Genomic DNA, 17,826 nt, shown 5'->3' with positions numbered 1-17,826 from the left:
CTTTCCTGTATGTCACAGAAAAACATGAGACCCTAGCTGGTTTTGCTCAATGGATAGAGCATTAACCTGCAGACTGAAGAGTCCCAAGTTCAATTTCAGTCAAGGGCACATGCAGGCTCAATCCTCAATGAGGGCTGTGCAGCCAATCAATGATCCTCTCTCATCATTGATGTTTCTATCCCTCTTTCCCTCTCCCTTCCTCTCTGAAATCAATAAAAATATTTTTTTAAAGAAAAACATGAGATTTATTTGGAGGAGGAAAGAAAGGAAGGGAAAATATTTTAACCCATTTCCTCTCTCTCTCTCTCTCTCTCCAAAGTATCCTAGAATCACTGAATGATAAAGTTTTGAGGCAGAAAATACCTTTAAGGATTATCTATTTCAACCCTGTCACTTGACATTAGTGGTGATAAGAGATTTGAGCATCTATATTCATTGGAAAGAGAAGATTGGACTTAGAATTTAAAAACTTGAGTTCCATTGCTAGCTCTGCCAATTTTATGGCCATAAATTGGTCACTCAACCTCTCAGGAGTCCCCAGCTATGAAAGAGGACAGTGATCACTACTTATCATAGGTGAAGTAAGGAACCAGTGAGACCATGCAGGTGAGAGCTCTTTGTGAACAGTAAAGCAGTTTTCAAAGGAAAAGCATTGCCATGACTCTTTTTGGACACACAACCTTCAAGCTTATAGAGCATATGCACTCACCTACCAAAATATATCATCTCATCTCAAATATCTAATTTTGTGAATCAAGAAAGAAAAACACTGACCCTAGCAAAACCCCTGGCACAGGCTAAGTGCACAGATTTATTTTTCTGAAATATTTAGGTGAAAATGACTAAAGAAGGGTTTTTGAGGTCTACTCAGAGTCAGGAGGTAGATGCATGAAGCTACCCAAAATCCTTGTCACGGGACAGCCCCAAACATACTGTGGCTCCAGCTCTACCTAGTACGTTCCTCTCCCTGTCCCCTGGAAGGAAATGGCCTGATGCAGAGGCTTCCTTACAAGTCAACCTTGGTTCACACTCACAGAACAGTAGCCTCCCCAAAACCCAGCAGGGACTTCACCCGCATAGTTTGCTGTTTAAAAACTGATTTCCAAGGTCACATGAAGGAAAAAGTAAGATGAGACCCCAACCTGAGTTGTCTGTCCAGAAAAAAAAATTCAGGCTCTCCTTGAGAAATTCAACGGCCACAATGAGGAATTCTCTGCAACAGAGAATGCCATTGGCCAGGATGGGCATTGTCACTGGTAATGGAACCAATGGTATTTTCCTGGATTACCAAAGAAGTGTTGCATGTTCTTCCCAGAAACTAAATATCTTTATGGTTTCAATGGAGATCTTCATCTGAAAATGCCCTCCCCATTGAAGATTTTAAACCAATATTTTCATAAGAACTATTTTTCCTTTGGTGAACCAAGGCATTACAGTGATGACTCTACAGATTCCCAGGTGACAGGGCCATCATTAGCATTGCTATTATTTTTGTTTCCCTGCATCTCCATAACAGCCCACATTCACACTGCGCTCTGCAATCGCTTCTTAGTAATAGTCCTCACAAGATCTTTGTGAGGCAAAAGGGTGACTAGGATTAACATTTCTGTATTGCCTAAAGGGGAACCACAGACATGGATGGAAGATAACTGGCTACCAACACCATTTTTACAGTGATCGTACTGAGACACCCATCCTCTGCCCCAATTTGGCCCTACATTTACACTGCCTTCTTCAAGATGCCAGCTATTTTTGTAGCTCTTGTTTATGGCTATTGAAACACCAAGTCTATGATCAGGAAGAACTGAACTCGGCAAAACCAGACATTTTGCACCTAGGATAGACCATAATGATCACCTAACCAGCTCCTTAAGGTGCAGAACCAGAGAAAATGCTTTATCCAACTCACACAAGCCACTTCCTCCCAGTTCTGTGCTTGAATGTGTTTTTATGCCATGTTGCCATGCCTCACCTTTCTCTCTTTACCTTATTTTTCTTTTTATCCTTCTTCTTCCATCCATTTCCTTCATTTAAAATTTATGTGGTTTAAATTCCAACCAGGAAACCTAAGACATGTATCAGCTAAGGCTCTGGTGTTGCACCACCGGAACTGGGCTAGTCTCAGAACACTGAGAAAGTCTGTCAGTGTCAGAAATGAGTCCCTTCCTTTCCCCAACCTCTATTCTTGAGTCTAGCTGCTGGGCTCTGGCTCTGGCTCTGGCCAGGGACTTGCCTACACCTCCCTGTGTCTGAAACTATCCTCACTCTCCTGGGGTTTGTCCTGGAAAAGACCAGACCACTCTTTGGGCTCTGGTGGAGGCTGTAACATGCCAGAGCCCAGGGTTCTCTCCTGAACCTGTCACTTCTGTAGGAAATGGATTGATGGTATTCAGAGGAGTAAGAGGATGAAGACTTTTGTAGTTGAATGTCACTTTTGTCTCCTCTGACCTGCCCTAATCAGCAGGTTGTCACCCCATATTCTGAGTGATTTATTCCCATTCAAACAAACTCCTTCTTCAGGGGGAAAAAAAAAATGGATCTTCTTCTCTTAAGGACCACCCCTCAGCTGCCAGGGGCTGCTAAGTACCCTATCCATTCATACTTAGCCACAGAGGACAATAAACAAATTAAGCCAAAACACAAACCACAGCTCCGAAGCTCCCCTCCAACTCCAACTTCTGATTTCAGGAGTTCTCTTTCCTCTTCCATCATATATTTTTAGAAACTTGTTACATGTCCTATGTCTTCTTCCTTTTTTTTTTTTTTTTTTCTAAGATTGTGTGCTTATAATTGTTTAGAGCAGAGCAATACAAACACAAAGCAATTCAAAAATCCTGGTTATCTCTGCAAACAACATTATCAAGTTTATCATCTGCCATTATAAGGGCAAAGGAACATAAAAGCATACAAAGCAGAATTCTTCCTTGTGAATTCCCAGTGACGCACCCATGGCCACGCCTACTCCACAGAAGACAAAAGGCAAAAGCACGGGACTCAGGCTAAGTCTCCAGCCAGAGAAGGAGTCACTGCACTGGCGGCTGAGTAGCAAAGGTATTGTCCTTATCACATCTTTGGCTTTTAAAATATTTTTTCTTTTTTTCCTTGACTGTTATCTCTCAAACTGCCTTCTCTGGAGCTAAAGCCTTTTCCTCCCTTTCTTGTCCTTTCCTGATTTGGAGTGTGAGTTAGAATCATGGTCAGATTTCAGAAAATAATTTTTTCTCCCGGTGGAGAACTGGGAGACAGAGGAACTTGTCTCATATAAGAGCAAGCCTTTCCTCTAAGGGAATTCTGCTCCCAAAAACTGTCTCTCTTTTGCATCTGTGTAAGGCAAATACCTCATTCTTATGGTGTTTTAACTTAGCCAAAGTTCACTGAATGCCTGTGTGCATGCATTGAGTTAAGACACATAAGGGATACTAAGATTCTAAAAGAAATTTACAAGCTAGTAGAGGAGGCAGATGCAATGCAAATCATTTAAGGGATTCAAAAGAAGAACGGGGAAAATGCTGAGCGTGGGCTCAGTCATGCATTACGTTTCTCAAGAAGCACACAGCAGAGGTGTTTCCCCATGAAGGCATCTGGTTGAGGAACTGGCTGGGCTGACAGCCCCTGGTGTTCTCTGTTTCAGAAGTCAACATGGCTCAGGTTCCTGACCTCTTTGAAGACCTGAAGAACTGCTACAGGTAGGAAATAGATTCTCTTGTGATTCGATGAGGGGATCAAGGCACATTAGAATTCAGCTAGGGGTTATAGTGACTAGCATGGGGCTAGACTAGCAGACACTGAAGAGATGTGTCCTAGCTCCAAAATCAGGGCATGTTCAGCAAAGACCCAGGGCAACTAAGCATCCAGCATGTTAAGCTGAGATGAGATTGGGAGACAGCTATTACAGGAAAATTATTTTTAAGGCCTGATGAGTCCTAGTGAATTTCAACATCTCCTCAGACACAGTCTCAGCTGGGTTCCCATGTCTGACAGTGATAGGTTTTAATGGACTGTCAGAGAGGGAAACCATTCTCAGAAAACTTCTTAATCTCAATCTGGAATGGGAAATGGCTCCACAGCAGTCTGAGTACTTGAGTGCTTACACACAGTCCAACCTCATTCAGACATAGGAGAAACATAAATGAATAAGAAGGTAACATTATAGAGCCTTAAGCTAGCAGGGTGCTCCCATTATCTGTTACTATGCACTAACACACACTACGCCATCCAGGTGTTGTTTGGATGTGCTGCCAAATATAAATGAGTAAATCCAGTTGAGTGAATACATTAAAGCAGCCTATAACATATATTTGGCTAAAATTAAAGTGAGATGCCTCCAAAGTATTTCTTTTCTCTTGAGAAGCTTAACATTTTTCTCTGAAATTTAATTATAATTCTTCAATTTGTTAGTCAAACTCTGTTTTTGTTGATAAAACCCAGGTAATGTTCAAAGTCTGCCCTGATGATTACTACAGTAATTCCAAATTAGTGAGAGACAGATCATTGTATAGATGTCTGTTTATAGAAGTCTTCCATTTTCTAAGATGACAGTAGTTGCTGTGTGTGTGTGTGTTACCCAAAGATAATGTGGTAATTAAAATACATTGCCCAATGACTTTAATGATATAACAATTACATTCTTATCATATTGTCTGACAGTGAAAATGAAGAATACGGTTCCAAAATTGACCAACTCTCTCTGAATCAGGTAAGCCAATGACTGATTCTTTCGGGATTGCTATCCTGACACTTGTATTTTCTCCGCTGGAAGAGAACCGCAATGGCTCAGATCCTAGAATGCTTCTGTCATACCCTAACATGTATCTGCCTCTTTACACTGAGAGTTGATGGCCTTCATCATGCTCACTAGATTTTCCCAGAACAGAGCAGAACTATCTTGAACCCCAAGAACTGAAGACTCTTGGCCAGGTTTCATCAGAATGTTATGCCATCCTGAGACCGCCCCTTTGGGATATGTCTCCTAAAGAGATATGTTGGGGTCATCCTCTCCAGCTCCAGAAATTAGCGAGAGCCCTACAATGTAACAGCCCATGAAGCTAAGGAGGAAGCAGGCCACACACCACCTGTGAGTTTTGCTAGGAGACCACACAAGTACTGCCTGTGTGTATTAGGTACCGGCTCTAAAAGCTGTTCTCAGAGGAATATTTCTAGACTCTTTGTGCCCTACAAGTGAAAATCTAACATCCTGAGAGAGAACTAAATGGAGAACCTCCACTCACAAAGATCTCGCTTGTAAACCTATTTCATTACATCTCATTTTTAAGTCGGTTAATTGGTGACAATAACCAGCCAAGAGGTCACGTCCTTTCAGGGAAATCCTGAGAGTTAAGGGAAGTGTGAGGAAGAGGGGAATACTGATGAAACATGGGTTAGCCAAGGCCAAAATGCAGCTCCTTCTCACTGAGTCTATGAAATAAAACTCCTGCGGAAAGTACTCTCATTCTGTGGCCGTGGGCAGCCTCTCAGGTTCCACTTCCCTTTCTCACAGAAATCCTTCTATGATGCATGCTATGACCCACTTCCCAAGGACCGCATGGATCAATTCCTGTCTCTGAGTACCTCCGAGACCTCTAAGACATCCCAGCTTACCTACAAGGAGAGTATGGTGGTGGTGTCAGCCAGTGGAAAGATTCTGAAGAAGAGACGGTTGAGTTTCAATCAGTTCATTACCAATGATGACCTGGAAGCCATTGCCAATGATCCGGAAGAAGGTAGGGAGTCAAGTACAATAACATCCTTGTTTTCCATTTTTAAGTAAATGTAGGGACAATAGAGTATGGGGGCAAATAAAACCTAAAGTCAGAGTAACAAGAAGGCAACCAGACACTAGTCTGGTAACTATAAGGAAAGAAGATTAAATTATATCCCTCTCCAGCAGGAAGGAAGCAGCAGTGGCCTGTGTCTAAAATATTTGCTCACATGCTCATTTCTTGGCCATATTGTAAAGGTCATATGACTTTCAGGCCTTTGGCAGAAAGCATTTATACACTGTTTTTGTGGGTATCAGTTTACAAGCTGCATTCCTCCACATGCTGTCTATGCCTCCTTAGCCAAAGAACTTCATCCCCCTGTGCTTCAGTTTCCCCTACTGTAAATGGAGATCATCAGAGCCCCTACGCATTGTGAGGATTAAATGTGTCAACACTTGCAAGCTTCTTGACTGGAATAATGCCTGGCACATAGGAAAGACCCAGTAAATATCAGCTATTGCTGTTGTTATTAATCTTACTATTACTACTGCTGCTACTGCCTTTATTAATACTACCAACAATACCACTTGATTAATGGCTGCATTATCCCTACACTTTGCAACAACTCTACATTCTCATTTTACAGATGAGGAAACTAAGCTCAGTGAGATAGTCACCTTCCCGATTTGTAAATGGGAAAGCCTTAAACCAAATTTGTTTCTAACGATAAAAACCATGATTTTTCTCCCATGCCTCTATTTTACAACCCTCAATGTGAAACAAAAACCAAATATGTTTAAGGTAACACTATACACTAATACACGTTCACCTAGAAACTTAAGAAGTAGAAGAAAATGTAAGAAAGAAATAAAAATTACTCATACTGCTACTAAGAGTTCACCACTGCCAGTACTATGATAGTTGTTTCTATATACATACATGCGCATGTTAGGATCACAATTTCATATGTAGTTTTTTTTTCAAGTAACAATATATCAAGGACATTTTAGAGTGAAATTTTTCACCAATATAAATAATTGTAAAGGTCATGTGACTTTCAGGCCTTTGGCAGAAAGCATTTATACACTGTTTTTGGAAATCATTGCCAATGATCCAGAAGAAGGTAGGGAGTCAAGTACAATAACATCCTTGTTTTCCATTTTTAAGCAAATGTAGGGACAATAGAGTATGGGGGCAAATAAAACCTAAAGTCAGAGTAACAAGAAGCTTGTAACAACAAACATCCATATCAATAAGCCATCATTTCTATCGCCATTTACACCTTAAAATAGACTCCTAGAAGTAGAATTATGCAGAGCCATGAAAATTTGTGAAGATACTGATTTATATCACTGCTAAGAGGGGGACAGACATTTAGACCTCTCCCTCAATAACATACAAAATTCTTAATATATGTATTTCTTTACACAGAGTGCATTCATTTGAAAATATAGATGGGGATATTAGGAACATTCCTGGTTACTTAGAAACCTCCAAACAACCAAAAATTAAGACATTGCAGATAATCTCTGTTTAAAAAAATATAGAGGCATCACAGTTTAAAAAGAAATAATGCTAGAATCCACTCTGCTACGGCTGGGTGATCCCACTTCTCTGTTTCCTCATTTCTGTGCTTGTATTAGAGCAGGCATGTCATGTGTCTGCTCCCAGACACTAATCTGAGCTTGTGCTAATGATTTCAGAAATCCTCCAGCCCACATCAGTTCCTTACAGCTTCCAGGGTAATGTGAGTTACCCCTTCATGAGGGTCCTCAAAAGACATTTCATCCTGAATGACAGCCTCCATCAAAGCATCATTCGAGACACATCGGGCCGTTTCCTAGTGGCTGCCACATTACATGATATGGACCAAGCAGGTAAACAGACAACTCAATCATTCTCCCTCCTCTTATTTTTGTATTTCTTTCAAGCTTTCTACTTTCAAAGAATACAGCTCTCTAGACTCTTGGCTTTGCACAACTTTTCTAGAACAGAAGGATGCATATCACCCCAGTTAAAACCCCCGGTAAAGACAGGAGCCTCAACCAAACCTGGGAGCCCCACAAGCAGGTGTCCTGTCCTTGAGGACATCTAAGTGCAGTGTGCAGCTTCCTGATGTAGTTTCTCCTTTGGTTCTCTCAGTCTTATCCTCCTTTTTAAAGACGAGGAAACTGAGGCTCAAAATGTTAAATGACTCACCCCAGTTTGCCCAGAACCAATGAGGAGCCATCACGCTTCATTAGAAAGCCTGGCCAGCAAACTTACAAATAACACCAAATTAGAAAGAACCATCTCAAGTATATAACATAATTGGAGGCAAAATACCCAATAATATGTAAATATGTTCTGAAGGATGAAACTTGGTGTCTAAGAAGTTTTATCACACCATTTCCATGATGTATATGGTTAGCTTCAGGATATGTCATCATCTACAAAATTATTTCCCAAGATCCACAGAGGATCCTCTGCAGTAAACAGCAGGGCTCTCTGATTGGACTTCAGCTAGCACGCTTCCCATGCTATGACAGTTACAAATTATTTGTGTTCTATTCACTAATTCTCCTATAAACTGGATATATATATATATATATATATATATATATACACACACACACACACACACACACACACACACTGAGTGACCGGATTATATGATCTCTGAACGCATAATAATCTGCCCACTCAATGTATATCCTATATAATAAAAGACTAATATGCAAATTGTCCCCTCAACCAGGAGTTCAACCAGCAGGCAGGCCAGCCAACCACCCATATCCTCTCCCCCTGGCCATGCTGGCTGGACCCCACCCATGCATGAATTCATGCACTGCGTCTCAAATACACCCACCCACACACACACACACACACACACACACACATACACTGAGTGGCCAGATTATTATTATGTTTTAAGAGATCATAATAAGCCGGGGCTCCAGTGGCGCAATCGGTTAGCGCGCGGTACTTATAAGAGATCATAATAATCTGGTCACTCAATGTGTGTGAGTGTGTGTTTGTGTGTGTATATACATATATACATATATATATATATATATATATATATATATATATATATAGAGAGAGAGAGAGAGAGAGAGAGAGAGAGAGTTTTTTCTAAGAAATTCTGTTGCAAATATCTTTGTATATATACATTTTTTCCTATGAGGTTATTTCTTTAGAAGAGCATATCCCAAAAGTGGAACTCCTGAGTTTCTAGACATATATAATTTTACAACTCTTATTAAGCTATCTCTAAGAAAATTTTAACTGCTTGTCACTAACACTAGCAACAAGGCTATCAGCTTCCCTAAACCCCTCCATCTTAGGTCATTATGAACTCATGACCTCACAAATTATAGTGTCTTATCCCATTAATGTAATTACACTAGATTTAATAAATACTTAGCCCCCAAGCATTCATTCAATTTAGACGATTCTAAGGATATTAACCAAGTGTCTATCTGCCTACTAAGTATGGCAGACATGGTAAAGTCACATCAATGTGCCAGGTTCCATTTCTGTCACTTACACCATAATGAGGGACCTACTACACACACACAGGCACACACAGGCATAGACAGAGTATCTACATAAACACTTGATTCTATACAAATACCATATATTTACTTTTTTTTTTGGCTTTTCTCTTCACAGTGAAATTTGATATGGGTGGTTATAAATCAGATGATCTTAAATTTCCTGTGACTCTAAGAATCTCAGACACACGACTGTTTTTGAGTGCGCAAAAAGAAGGCGAACCCATATTGCTAAAGGTCAGTTGTCCTCTGTCTCTAATTTACCTTTGCATACATTTATAAATAACTCCAAACAACAGACACCCCTAGCAGGGTGCACAGTCCTCTTCTCTTCCTACCACAGCCCCCACCTGCTCATCTGGCCCCATCCTGCTTCCATCCCCAGGGGAAATTCTAGGCAGAATCTGTGAGAGAGTAAAATGCAGGTGCAAGAATATATAAGAGATAAATTGCCTTCTTCCTTCTTCTTCCTTTCTCTGCCTGATCCTGTTCACCTCCCATCCCAGGACATCCATTTATTCATTGTTATTTTATCTTTACTGACATCTACTATCTGTTTTACATTATTTAGGCATTAGGATGATGGGCCTGCCTCCAAGAAACTCAAACAAGTCAACTGAGATTAGAGAGGATTAATCATGTGCCACTGGGCACAAGGGAAAAAGCTGGAGTCAACACTCTATCCCTAGCCTTCTGACTCTAGCACCTCTTTCTTCATTGGTGCCCACATTGTCCTTAATCCCAGCCCCATCTCCACTGCCAAAAATATAGATGCCCACTTTAGTCTTAGAGTTTTCTCCACTAATAAATAGGTGACTCTTATTCAGTAAATTTATAATCCAACCCCCAACCCCACTAGAATTTATGTGATGCATGTGTTTCTTTACTTGATCAAGTGAAATGAAAGTGGTGTCACTGGCTTCATTCATGAAGTCATTCAGTAAGCATTATTTGCTGACAGCCTTCTGTCTGTCAAGCACAGTGCCAATAGCGGTGTAGGCAGCGGTACACCAAAGTCCCTAACCTTATAGGACTTAGTCTCCTGGGGGACACAATCAATAAACAAACCAAGCAACCAGCACAACATGCAAGATGCTATAAAGCAAATGGACAAGGTACTGAGATTTTTAAAAAGTGGGAATTCTCTTTAGATAGAGAGGCAAAAATAGAGTTCCCTGTGAGATGAGAGCTGCTGAGGGGAGAGGGGGGCATGCCATCATACAAGGGAAGTGGGGGGAGAAGGGCATAATAAAAAGAGGGGTCTGACTGCTCCCAGCCCTAGATCTTTAAGAGTTTAAAGGCTAGCTTCAAAGATCAGAAGGACACTCTAGGATAGGGGTGTCAAACTCAATCAGAGAAGGGGCCAAAATCTAAAATCCAGCCTAAATCGCGGGCCAAATGGTTTACTGAACAGTCATAAACAGACAATGTCATAAACTGACAGCGGAGTGCCATGATGACAGCGCGGTGCGGGCCACATTGCAAGGCCTGGCGGGCTGGATTTGGCCCGCGGGCCTTGTGTTTGACATATGTGCTCTAGGAGCTGGGCACCAAGAGAGTAGGGAAGAAAGGCAGAGGCTGGTATTGGTGGAGCCTTGCATTTGGATTTCCTCTGAGGTGCAATAAAAAGCCATAAAAGGGAGTTCATTTATGTTTTCTAAAATAGAGGCTATATCAGAAGGAAAGCAATAGAGGAAGCAGACAGCTCCACTAGGAGGCAATAACAACAGCCATGGGGTGGGAAGTGCTGGGACAGGTGGAAAGCAGTAGGCAGAATCTCATTACATTTTGAAGACAGAATGAAAAAGAGCAAGAGGAGAAACGCCACTTATTGAGATGAGAAAAAAATAGGAGAGGAGTAGGTTTGGGTAATAAAATCTTTATTGACATTAAAAACTCCAAGGGAACCTCAAAAGGGATATTTAGTTTCTTTAGATTAAAAAGAGTAGAGAAGAAGTATCTCAGGTTAGAATTTGAATTTTACTTTTTTCATGAAAGTATTGTATTGTTAAATTCTATTCATAACCACAAGAAGGATAGAGTCTAAAGAGATCACAGTCATCAACAATTTTACAGAAAGAATTCAGCTGCTAATATACCTGTGTAGTGGGGTGTGTGTGTGAGTGTGTGTGTGTGTGTTGATATTTTTTCAACCTTCAATTGTTGATTCAAATACATACATAAACATTTCTACATTATATATTGTTTCCCCAAAGGTACGATTTACACTCTTAGAGGTCAAAATTTTTAGAGGTTTTAAAATTGTTTGTGCTTAGATTGGATGCAAAATGTCTTATGTTTGCATTGGAGGCAAGACAAGAATAACGTTTGACCACACCTGCCAGGATACAGAGAGACACTGGTGTCATTGGCAATCTTCATGACTAATTTGGATTTCTCTCCAGTTAACTAAGGAAATCAATTATTATGAGTAGATGATGTCATACATCTAATAGGCATGTAATAAATGCTTACTGAATGAACAAATGAATGAAGAACCTAGATAATATTACAGAGCCAAAATCTTAAAGTGCTATGTTTCTCACTAAGGATATATGCCAAAGGGATTGAACTTTGACTTTTGTTCTAGCATCTCATTCTCTGACAACTCTACCCTCCTTATCCTAGGAGATGCCTGAGACACCCAAAACCATCACAGACGAAACCAACCTTCTCTTCTTCTGGGAAAGTAAAGGCTCTATGGACTACTTTGAGTCGGTTGCCCATCCAAAGTTGTTTATTGCCACAAAGGAAGAATACCAGGTGCACATGGCAAGTGGGCATCCCTCTATCATTGACCTTCAGATACTGGACAACTAGCCTTGACTCTGGAGTCTACTTACTTGTGAAATGTTGACAGTCCATTTGTACCATGTACATGAGGCAGTCAATTCCTTTACTCTTAGTCACTTGCTGAGCATGTGCTAAGCCTTTGTAATTCTAAATGAATGTTTACTCTCTTTGTAAGAGAGGGAGTAAGATCTAGGGGACCAATACTAATATATAATATTGCTTGTTATTTAAGGAACACCCTATACTATGCAAGTACCAATCATTTTAATTATTATTATTCATTACAATCTTGGGAGGAACAAGGCTCCTGACTATCAAAAGGACTCTACCTATATTACATACGAGTTAACTAAAGCACAAAAAAAAACTAAGGAAGACCCACAATGGCAGTTGGAATGAGAAGCCATAGACCCAGGATTTCATTTCATCTGCTTGCCTTCTGCTTTTAAGTTGCTGATAGATCCTTAATCAAATACTGTAAGTTTCTTGGACTTCATTTTGACTGTCTTCAAAATGGAGGGAATGTCCTTTCTGTCTCAACAGTATTTTATGACAACCAATGAGATCATTTCAGTAAAATGCTTCTTGAAACTGAGCCTCAAGAACAAAGCAAAGCATTGAATGTTAAGTTATTATTTATATATACATAAATATTTATAAATATAATTTAAGTTAATTATAGCATATTATTATATTTATGTCAATTTTTTTTTCATTTGTGAGAGTGACCAGGTATCTTCAACAACATACAGTGTTCTTCAGGTTGAGTGAGTTTGATGTAGTTACACTAAGGCACTTTGGTCCAAGTTGTGCTCTTTCCATTGCCATGAGGCTATGTATTCTGGGATCCTTGCAATTATGATAATAAATTTATATTTTAATTATTTTCTTTGTTTGAGCTGATAATTGGCCAAAAGCTTTTGCTCCTCTACCTTTAAACTTTCTTTGTCATTCGTGTGGCATTATATTTCACCTGCTATCAATTCCTGCTAGCTAAAATGAATGACCTTGACTTTGGCAACAATGAGACAACTGTTATTTATTACTTCTAGGTTCTAAAAGTTGGGCTAAAACCACAGTGTCACATTATTATTACTAATAAGGACTGACATATTATCAATTACAATTGAATAAAAATTACAAAAAAGTAAATCTGACATATAATTATTGTCTTAATCATTATTTCACTGCACTAGAGGCCCAGTGCATAAAATTCATGCACTGGGGGGGAGAAGGGGTCCCTCAGGCAGCCTGCCCCCTCTCACAATTCAGGACCCCCCAGGGGATGTCTGACTGCTTGGTAGTGCTGCTGTGGATTTGGGAGAGGCTCCTGCCACCACAGCTGTGCTAGCCAGCCTTGAACTCAGCTTCTGGCTGAGTGATGCTTCCCCTGTGGAAGCACATTGACCACCAGGGGGCAGCTCCTGCCCTAAGCATCTGCCCCTTGGTTGTCAGTGTACATCATAGCGACTGACCAGTTGTTCCAGTCATTCCTGTTGTTCTGTCATAATGGTCACTTAGACTTTTATATATAGATAGATGGTAACTAGGAACAAAAAGTAAAAGTTCACATAAATAACTAGTGCTACATTACAAACCAAACCATGAGTTTATATTTTTCTCTCCCTTTGTTAGCTAGCCAGTAGCATAACTGGCATTAAGAATGATAATATGTTCAGGTTTATTTCAAGTTCACATTACGAATTTATAACACATGTGTTCATCTATCCACACAAACTCACACATACAGAGCCAGATTAATAACTAACCAATGCAAGTTAAAAATCAAGGGAACTGGGATTAGATGTGGGAAATAATGGAGAAGGAGCAATTCTAGATGACTCTCAGTTTCCTGTTACTGGGAAGTAGGTGAGTGACTGTATCAATCAGTACTTTTGGTAGAAATATGGAGTTTTTCTCACTACCAGGATGCAGTATGATGAGTACCATTTTAGGCATGAAATTTGAGCTACTTGCAGGACACTCAGGTGTATATGTGGAATGGATAGATGATAATATGCCTAGAACTCAGGAGAAGTTAGAACTAGATATAGATTTGAAAGACAGAAGGTGCACAGTAGGTAAAATCTTAAAAGTGACATCAGAGAAAGAAGAGAAGAGAAGCATATGGTGAACACTTGTTTGTTCATGCAATTGCCATCTCCCCTGCCTAAATGATAAGAGGGTCACCATGATGGAATTCAATAGTCTTGGCACTGAACTTGGTAGACCCTGTTTATGGTCTTTATAAATCAGTTTTCAAACTGATGAGAGAAAAGCCAAATCTCCACCTTTAAGTCCAAAGTATAGAAACAAAAATCCAAAGGACATTTCCCTAGCTCTCTTCCCACTAAGTCATCCCCAGACATTTAAAAATGCCTACACTCAAACTTTTTGAGGTGATAAAAATAGTTGGGATAGTAATAATATAGTATGTATAAATATGCTTGTGTATCTATATCTATTCCTTGATTATATGGTGGTTTTATGACTATATACACTTGTCAAAATTGTCCTCTTGAGTCTTGACCAATGTTATCAATATCTTTTATATAATTTGTAGGCCAGAATTAAATGTAGTGTTCAAGATTTGATCAGACCAGCAGAAACAAGAATAGGATTTTGCCAAAACCGGTTTGGCTCAGTGGATAGAGCGTCGGCCTGCAGACTGAAGAGTCCCAGGTTCGATTCTGGTCAAGGGCATGCACCTTGGTTGCGGGCACATCCCCAGTGGAGGGTGTGCAGGAGGCAGCTGGTCGATGTTTCTCTCTCATCGATGTTTCTGGCTCTCTATCCCTCTCCCTTCCTCCCTGTAAAAGAATCAATAAAATATATTAAAAAAAAGAAAAAGAAAAAAAGAATAGGAGATTTGTCCTTCCTATTTAAGCACCATGGTTTTGTTAGGAAGCAACATTAGCTTTTTGAAAGCAAGTGAAATTAGTGACTCATATAACATTTGTAGACAATTAAGACCTAGACCAATTCTCAACCTAAGTTCATACTTTAAATTTATCTCTGTTAAATTTAATCTTGTTAATTTGACCCCAGATCTTTTTAGATTGTTCCAGATTCTGATTTTTTATAAACACGGGGTTTTCCTCTCCTCAGTTTTGTAGCATCTTTAATTTGATGAGCATATTTTTATTTTGTTCACACCATATTGTTGAGTATAAAGAATGGATTACAAAGATTTTACAGTATATCCCAGTCTTTATTTAAAATACCTACAATCTATATTTAAATGATTATTGAAAGAATGCTAACAATCTTACCTCTGAGTGATTGAATGATTTATAAGAGTTTTAGGTTATATGTTTTTCTGATTTTTTAAGTGAATGTATGATTGCATAACAAAATACCAATTTATACAAAGACTTTTATGAGTTTGACTTTTATTTAGATTTCACATATAAGTGAATACCATGCAGTATTTATCTTTCTCTGTCTGACTTATTTCACTTAGCATAATGTCCTAAAGGTCCACCCATATTGTAGCAAACATCAATATTTCTTTCTTACTTATGTCTGAATAATATTCCATGCATATACATATTTTATTATATTTTTTAAATTTATTTATCCATTCATCCACTGATAAACACTTCAGTTGTTTCCATAACTTGACTATCATAAATAATGCTGCAATAAACATAAGCATGCAGGTATCTCTTCAACATCCTGTTTTCATTTTCTTCTGATATAATACCTAGAAATATAAATCCTAAACTATATAGTAGTTCTATTATTGATTTTTTAGGAACCTCCTATACTGTTTTCCATACTAGCTATATCAATTTACATTCCCACTAACAGTACAGGAGGGTTCTCTTTTCTCCAGATCCTTATCTTTGAGAAAACAAGAAAACACTTGTTTTCTCTTGTCTTTTTCTGACAGCCATTCTCACAAGTATGAGGTGATACCTCATTGTAGTTTTGATTTGCATTTCCCTGATGGTTAGTGATGTTGAGTATCTTTTCATGTACCTGTTGGCCATATGAATGGCTTTTTTTTTTTTTTAATTTTCTATTCAGCTTCTCTGACTATTTTTTAATTGGATTTTCTTTTTTGTTTGTTGTTGTTTTGCTGTTGAAATGTGTGAGTTCTCTATATATTTTGGCTATCAACCCTATATCAGATAGATGGCTTGAAAAGATTTCCTCCCCTTCCATTAATTGCCTTTTTATTTTGTTAATTATTTCTTGAGCTATGAAGAAACTTTTTAGTTTGATGTGGTCTAACTTGTTTATATTTGCTTGTTGAATCTGTCTTACTATTAAATAAAAAATAAAAAAAGAAATCATTGCCAAGACCAATGTCAAGAAGCTTACCCTATGTTTTCTTCAAGGAGTTTTACAGCTTCCAGTCTTAAATTTAAGTCTTTAATCCATTTGAGTTGATTTTTATGTATGGTGTGAGATGGGGAACAGTTTCATTCTTTTGCATGGGGCTGTTCAGTATTCCCAACACCATTGATTGAAGAGGCTATCTTTCTCTGTTGTATAGTCTTGACTCCTGTGTCAAAAATTAATTAGCCATATATTTATGGGTTTATTTCTGCATTTTCTGTCTTGTTGCATTGATCTATGTGTCTTTTATACCAATTCCATAGATTTTTATTGGAATTATTTTGTAATAATCAGGAAGTATGATGATTCCAGTTTTGTTCTTTATCAAGAGTTCTTTGGCAATTTGGAGTTTTTTGTGATTACATAAATTTTAGGATTGATTGTTCTATTTCCATGAAAAATGCCATTAGAATTTTGATAGAGGTTGCATTGAATCTGTGGATTGCTTACAGTATGGACATTTTAACAATATTAATTCTTCCAATCTATGAACACAGATTATCATTCCATTTATTTATAGGTTTCTGGGTACAGATGTTTCACTTCCTGGGTTAAGTTCATTCCAAAGTATTTTATTCTGTTTTTATGCAATTATAAATGGAATTGTTTTCTTAATTTCTCTTTCTGATGGTTTATAGAACTGCAACTGATTTTCATATATTGGTTTACTATCCTGCGAATATACTAAAACTAATAGTTTTGATAGAGGTTGCATTGAATCTGTGGATTGTTTACAGTATGGACATTTTAACAATATTAATTCTTCCAATCTATGAACACAGATTATCATTCCATTTATTTATAGGTTTCTGGGTACAGATGTTTCACTTCCTGGGTTAAGTTCATTCCAAAGTATTTTATTCTGTTTTTATGCAATTGTAAATGGAATTGTTTTCTTAATTTCTCTTTCTGATGGTTTATAGAACTGCAACTGATTTTCATATATTGGTTTACTATCCTGCGAATATACTAAAACTAATAGTTTTTTGGGTTTTCTTTTTTTGTGGCTTTGTGGTGTTTGTTTGTTTGTTTGTTTGTTTGTTTTGGTGTCTTTAGTTTCCTATATAAATCATGTCATTTGCAAATAGACACAATTTTACTTTTCCCTTTACTATTTGGTTTCCTTTTACTTATGCCTAAATGCTCTGGGGGACTTCCATTACTATGTTGAATAAAAATGATGAAAGCAGACATCTTTGTCTTGTTCCTGATCTTAGAGGAAAAGCTTTTAACTTTCCATCATTGCTTAGATGTTAGCTGTGGGCTCGTCATTTATGAACTTAATATATTGAGGGACATTCCTTCTATACTCATTTTGTTGGGAGTTTTTAATCATAAATAGCTATTGAATTCTGTCAAATGCCTTTTCTGCATCTATTTTGAGGTTTACCCTATTCTCCTTCGGGTTCTGACAGGAGGAGGGAAGTTCACGGAAGGTCGCTAGCGCGCTG

The 17,826-nt window shown here is 38.5% G+C and overlaps 1 protein-coding gene across 1 annotated transcript; it reads left to right on the top strand.

Moving 5' to 3' along the window:
• The first annotated feature begins 2,957 nt into the window (after nucleotides 1–2,957).
• IL1A (interleukin 1 alpha) lies at nucleotides 2,958–12,912 on the top strand. Its single transcript, XM_084900028.1, has 7 exons — nucleotides 2,958–3,051; nucleotides 3,632–3,686; nucleotides 4,648–4,696; nucleotides 5,498–5,720; nucleotides 7,403–7,576; nucleotides 9,354–9,472; nucleotides 11,864–12,912. Exons 2-7 carry the CDS (start codon nucleotides 3,640–3,642, stop codon nucleotides 12,053–12,055), a joined length of 804 nt encoding a protein of 267 aa, XP_084756154.1. The 5' UTR covers nucleotides 2,958–3,051; nucleotides 3,632–3,639; the 3' UTR covers nucleotides 12,056–12,912.
• The last annotated feature ends 4,914 nt before the right edge of the window (nucleotides 12,913–17,826 follow it).

Source organism: Pipistrellus hanaki (assembly GCF_964339955.1).
Source record: "Pipistrellus hanaki genome assembly, chromosome: 12".
In the NCBI taxonomy this organism is placed as follows: Eukaryota; Metazoa; Chordata; class Mammalia; order Chiroptera; family Vespertilionidae; genus Pipistrellus; species Pipistrellus hanaki.
Note: the sequence above shows the minus strand (reverse complement) of the source record. Positions and strands in the feature narration are given on the sequence as shown.

Bases quoted from the DNA above. Each gene is read 5' to 3' on its own strand.
- IL1A (XM_084900028.1), top strand. From the start codon at position 3,640: ATGGCTCAGGTTCCTGACCTCTTTGAAGACCTGAAGAACTGCTACAG. The intron at 3,687-4,647 runs GTAGGAAATAGA...ATTGTCTGACAG, and splicing joins GACCTGAAGAACTGCTACAG to TGAAAATGAAGAATACGGTT. The intron at 9,473-11,863 runs GTCAGTTGTCCT...TCCTTATCCTAG, and splicing joins GCGAACCCATATTGCTAAAG to GAGATGCCTGAGACACCCAA.